This window comes from Suncus etruscus, chromosome 9, assembly GCF_024139225.1.
Source record: "Suncus etruscus isolate mSunEtr1 chromosome 9, mSunEtr1.pri.cur, whole genome shotgun sequence".
Classification (NCBI taxonomy): domain Eukaryota; kingdom Metazoa; phylum Chordata; class Mammalia; order Eulipotyphla; family Soricidae; genus Suncus; species Suncus etruscus.
In genome coordinates, this window is record NC_064856.1 from 85,587,641 (window position 1) to 85,593,640 (window position 6,000).

Here is a 6,000-nt window from a genome sequence, read left to right on the forward strand (position 1 = left end):
AGAATCACTTTACTCAGAAACGTACCATCATCTCTCTACCCAAGAACACAGAGGGACTGACCCAGATCCAGTCCAGCCATTGTACTTGAGTCCATTCCCTTTTCAGAGCATGACCTTTGCCATTCTACTTTAAAGCAGCTCCTAAGATTACAGACACAAATAAAACCTGCCAGTGCTTCAAGGAGCGGTCCCTCTGTTTTAATTCATACCTATTTTCATGAGTGAAAATCAAATACACAAATACACTAGGTAAGGTTACATAAAGAACAATGCCAAAGGAAAAACACCTATGGAAGAAAAAGTGTAAAATACTAAACAATGAGGCCTTCTCCTTTCAAGGTTTAAGGATCTTTTCCATGAACATGCCATTCCATTGTCTTCTCTGCCATTCTTTAAAGCCAACCAGACAGATTTATAGCGAGATGTTAATCCTTTTTTGTACTACTGACAAATATGCAGCCCATCTGCCTCCAGTCAATGATGGAGCACGTGGAGATGGAGCAGCCAGATATTTTTAAACATGTCTTTAATTAATTCATTCCAAGATCTTGGCATTGGGTGCCTTAAGGGGTGAGGAGTGGGTAGAGGCAGGAGAGAGCAAGTCACACTCCTGAGAAATAAAGAGATTTTCTGTAATCTTGATTCTAAAGCCCTTTCTATGAAACAGCTTGCTTACTCCCCACAACAATTTATTAAGAGCACAGAAGAAGACTCCTGCTGCACAGTGATAGATCAATGGCATTGGTAAGATTTTGTTAGTCTTCAACCATAAATTCTTATAATGCACAGAAAATATGCAGCCTTTTTATAGTGGAAAGGGCTCTTCTGCACACTGTGGTTAAGAGATTTTTAAATCAGCAATGTTTAAAGCTTGTTTGATTTAAACCCTAATAGCAGGTGACTGAAGTAAACAATAGATTCAGTTCCTTTTCTTGTAACAAGTCAGTTAGTCCCACTGGGGTTTGATGAGAGGGGCAGTTGGGAAATGATTTGGTGTGCCTTTAAAAGAAGGAATATCGAGACATGCTGGCACTGTGTGATAACAACCAAAGGGGCTGAGCTATTTAAATAAACTTGAATTGTGCTTCCTAACTGGGAACAAGCTTTGCAATCCTAGATCTGTAGAATTTGTGGCACACTGATCAAGAAATCCCCCACAAAGTTAAATATTGCTTGTTTCCAATAACCGTGTTACAACTTCTCCTTGTCTGACAATTCCCTTACATTTGTAGCCAGTGGAGAGAGTCTAATTTCACTGTACCAAAACAAAAAAAGTGGTTGTTGAGTCAGATGAATAGACTTATCTTTGGGTTTCTAACATTCTGACTTATCCAGTTTGCAAATTTCCTTTAGAAATGAACTTTATTTCTTGAGAATTAAGTTTTCAATTACTCACTAGAGGCTGTCTTAATAAGCCTGAAATGGCTTTCTCGAAGTCCCGCTCATACCTATTTTACCCAAGGAGGTTGATTTCTAAATACTTGAAAATGAGAAAATGAGAAATGAAAACCTCAGAAAAGCCTGAGGCAGGCAATATACAAACTCCTTTAGGGCCCAAATCCTACTCACACCACAATAAATCCTCTCTGTATGCTCAACCCCCAAGGACCTTTCACCCTCCTTCCCAAGAAGGGGAAGGTATATGCTGATCATTCCTTTTTGCTTTTGTTTGCTTGAAATAATAAATGCAGAGAGATTCCTTTTGTCAGGGTTTTAGGATTGTCAGCAGTTTTCTATTTTACTTGATTTCAGAATCACATTGAAACCCAACTCTCATGTTTGGTCTTCACGCTGACCCCTTGACTCCTGACAGGTCTGATCACTGGGAATATCTGACATTCATGGTGACCCAGCCCTGACCTTATCCCAAGAACATTTTTTATTTTGGTTTTGGGCCACACCCAGTGATGCTCAGGGGTTACTCCTAACTCTGTGCTCAGAAATCACTCCTGGCTTGGGGAACCATATGGGGCACCGGGGATCAAACTGCCATCCTTTCTAGGTCAGCCACTTGCAAAGCAAATGCCTTACTGTGGCACCACCGCTCCAGCCCTCCGAAGAACATATTTCTAAAATTCTCTTCTCTGTACATCTGGGCACTGCACTATAACTGGGCCAATAGCAGATACTAGTCTATCTTCCACTAACTACTTCTAATCTGTTTCCAATTTGGGTCTAGGACCTAAAACTAATTATATAAAGAACTTAGAAAACAAAAATGGCCAGCTATCATATTAAACCTTGTTTTACAAAAACAAACAAACAAACAACCTGGGAACAAAAAAACCTGGAAAACAAAAAATGACCAGCTATCATATTAAATCTTGTTTTACAAAAACAAACAAACAACCTGGGAACCACAGAAGAGTCCCTGCTAAACTTTTATTAGAAAATGGTTGCTAGTGATTCCAATTCCCAATAACTCAGACAATCAGATAAATAAGCTCAGATAACCAGATTGTGCTTAAATATTCTTTGCCAAGATAAAGACCAAGCACACAGACTTTTGATGAGATTATTGCAAATTTGAAAGGTTTGCAAGTCAGTAATTCGGCCGGAGCAATAGCACAGCAGTAGGACATTTGCCTTGCACTCCTCTGACCCAGGATGGACACAGGATAGATTCCCAGCATCCCATATCGTCCCCCAAGCCAGGAGATATTTCTGAGTAAATAGCCAGGAGTAACCCCTGAGCATCATCGAGTGTGTGGCTCAAAAACCAAAATAAACAAACAACAAAAACCCAAAAAACAGAAAGTCAGTAATTCTTGTACCAGACATGTCTAGAATACTCCTCAATGATGACTGACATTTTCTAATGAAAAACACTCAGACATTCTGCCAAGTCCTGGAATCTTCCTGAAAAGATGGCATTATGTTTCATATCATCATATTCTTGAAGTCTATTTTCATTGCAATGTCTGCTTTACAGTTATTGGAAGAATAGAAAGTGATGATGTGCACAAATGAGCTTTGAAAGTGGGGTGATAATGGGGCCGGGCGGTGGCGCTCGAGGTAAGGTGCCTGCCTTACCTGCGCTAGCCTAGGAGACGGACCGCGGTTCGATCCCCCGGCGTCCCATATGGTCCCCCAAGCCAGGAGCGACTTCTGAGCGCATAGCCAGGAGTAACCCCTGAGCGTCACCGGGTGTGGCCCAAAAACCAAAAAAAAAAAAAAAAAAAAAGAAAGTGGGGTGATAAACAAGCAAAATATGTCAACTATTCCTTCTAATAATTCCTTAACAATACTCTCATCAACAGAGATGTGATGAGATATAAGCTACATAATCAAATAAGTAGCAACCACTATAGTCAATATGCCTCTTTCCCAAATTTTCTAGATCAGAGTCAAATGAAAATATTTTGAAAATGAGTAACTATATTACTAGTTTTGTTCCTCCTCTGTTTAGCAATATATATGTATACACACATATATTTCAAGAAAGTGGTTTTAAAGGTTAACAGTAGAGAATTCTTAGAATTCTTAGAGAATTTTTAATCTTAAGACACATTAACTAATACTGTCAGGGGAGACATGAGAATCTCAGTAAACTATAAAAACAATATACTAATCAAGGCTCTCCAACTAGAGCCTGTCTTTAAAAGCCAGCTTCCAGTCCATTTATATCTTTATATTCCCCCAGAGGTCCCAGACTAGGAGGCCTATCCAACATGACCTCAATCCTGGTATAAAAGATGGCATAAAGGAAAAGAAGGAAAAAGGAAAAACGTGGTTTTTGAGAATGCTACCTGTTCATCAGTCAGTTCCTATTTTGAAATAATAAAGACTCATGGGCTCACTATTTCCATGCCAACATTTCCAGTTTTTAAATTTTTTGTCTCCATCTTTCTTTGGCCAATTGTAACTATGAGCAAATACTCATTAACCAAATCTGAGTCTTTTAAAAAATACTGCACCCACTTCAACCCTATACTTACTGTCAGATCATTTGGCCATTTTCATTTAGAATAAAGACGAGGTAAACTTAAGTGGGGAGATGTAATATGGTGTTCTTTACCTTTTACTATCTATCCTTGGGAACAAGGTCTGATCTTGATGCAGAATTGGGAAGAAGACCATTATCCATCTCTCAAAATGCTGTCTTCTAATGACAAACAGGTAACTTAGGTCCTCAAAGCGGATAGATTTCTTTTATATCTGTTCTAATATTGTTTAACAAAGTATGGTTGCGCCATGTGAGTTCATAACTTGCAGCCGAGATATATGTTTTGGCACCATACATACCATCTCCTCCTAATACACAGATACAATTTTGAAGCATCTTTTTTTGAGAAATCATGAGTCAAAAAACAGGTCTACACTGCTGACTATTTAGGATAAAAAGAGAGGAAAACTCAAACTGCCAAGAGTTTGGAAAGATTCCAGGGGACAGATAAGGTATGAGTTCTTTCTCTTAGAACCAGTTTTAGATTGTTCTTTCTCTATGTTGGAGGTTGGAATCTGAAGATTTAATTGGGAAATCAGCTCTTTACTCCTACTCAGAGATTCATTCCCTCCCCAAAAGCCCACAGAATGTTGGTCAGCTTTCTTAGTGAACAGCTTTGGGGAATGCCAAACACTAAAGACTACATCTAAGCTGTAAGAAACTCCTGATTTTTACCTTTCACCCAACAAAGCGCCCTCATGCCCCATCCCAGTGCCATCGCTCTTGCGAGTGTCTAAAGCAATTTTGTCACTTAAGCAAAAGGTTGAGTTCCCCCAATGAACCTTCATTCCCATTTAAGTTTCTACCAAGCCAGAAAAGCTGATAAGAGAAATAGGTCCAAAGACTTGAGTTCTGGGCCCTTCCAAGGAAGTATTCCTATACAAGGGATTCTTTTGTCCCCTTCTGCTCCATTACACTCTGGCAAGACAGCTGTCCCTCTTTATCCCTGGGAGCGTTCTTGCATCTAAAGGAGTAAGGAGAAAACACCAAAGTCTAGGGAGTGCTTGTCTTGCAGCCAAACCACTTATTTCCACGTCTCTTCCCAAGAAGCTCCCTTTTCTTTCCCCATCTTCCTTGGAGATTCCTCACTCCAGGCACCAACAGTTAGTGATCAGGTACCCGGGTCGCGTCTAACCCCAAATTTAAGGCCATGCGCGCACACCTCGCCCCGCCCCGACCCCGGTCCCGGCTCATTCATTCCCAGACAGGCGCGCAGCTCCCAGGGCCCGCCGCTCAGGTGCGCCCATTCCCAGGGGCCGCGTCTGCCGCGCGCGCCGTGTTTGTCCCATCCCTATTGTATTGAAATCGCAAAAGTAACCACCGGAGGATTTTCTCCCCCCAAAAGCTCTTGTTTTCCCACATTTAACTAAATTTGATTGAAATACAACAGCCCGTCTTTCCCATCTTCAAAGGGTGCAAAAAAAAAAAAAAATCCATTTCCTCCCCCACCCTAGCCTATCCCTAGCCAAGCGCTCGATCTGCAAATCCCCCAGACGTCTCGGAGGCCCAGTACAGACCTCTCCGTGTCTCCGTCGCAGATTAGGGGGCCACCACCCTGCGCATCCCCCTTCTCCTCTTCTCTGTCAATGCAGAGAAAAGCCCCCTCACCCTTCTGTCGATGCCATGGTCTGGGGAACGCCCCCTCCTCTTCGGCACAAGTCGGCAGCGGCGGGTGTGGGAGCGAGCAGGCGCCGCGGTGAGCAGCTGAGTGTGGCCGGGCGCGGTATTTAAGGGGGAGCCTCTCCCCGCCCTTCCACGCACACCCCCCTCTCCCGGGGTAAGCCCTTTAGCGCCTCAACGGGCGCTGGAGGTTTTTCAACGGGAGCTAGCTAATCCACGTCTCCCCGGTTCTCCACCGCGCGTACCCCACACTCTCTGACGTCGGCCTGGTTGGCAACTGAGAATTGCCCTCGTGGTGACGGTGGTGGGGATAGCGGGGATCAGGAAATGTGGGTTCAGGCCGAGAGCGCCACCGCTGGAGCAGCTGGAGGGCGCGCACCGAGGATGCCCTGCAGCCTGTATTTGCTGCTGTGGGGCCGGTGGCACGAATGGTT

General features: G+C 43.0%; 1 protein-coding gene across 2 annotated transcripts in view; it reads right to left on the minus strand.

Annotated features, from left to right (window-relative positions):
• The window catches only part of SLC1A2 (solute carrier family 1 member 2), a 169,695-nt gene extending 163,939 nt beyond the window's left edge, over positions 1-5,756 (minus strand). For both annotated transcript variants that reach the window (XR_007498895.1, XM_049779646.1), the window contains exon 1: positions 5,555-5,756. Coding sequence is in view for 1 of the 2 variants with exons in the window: in XM_049779646.1 (XP_049635603.1) it covers positions 5,555-5,571 (17 nt within the window). In the remaining variant the exon portion in view is untranslated. The remainder of the gene's footprint in view (positions 1-5,554) is intronic.
• Positions 5,757-6,000: the final 244 nt, after the last annotated feature.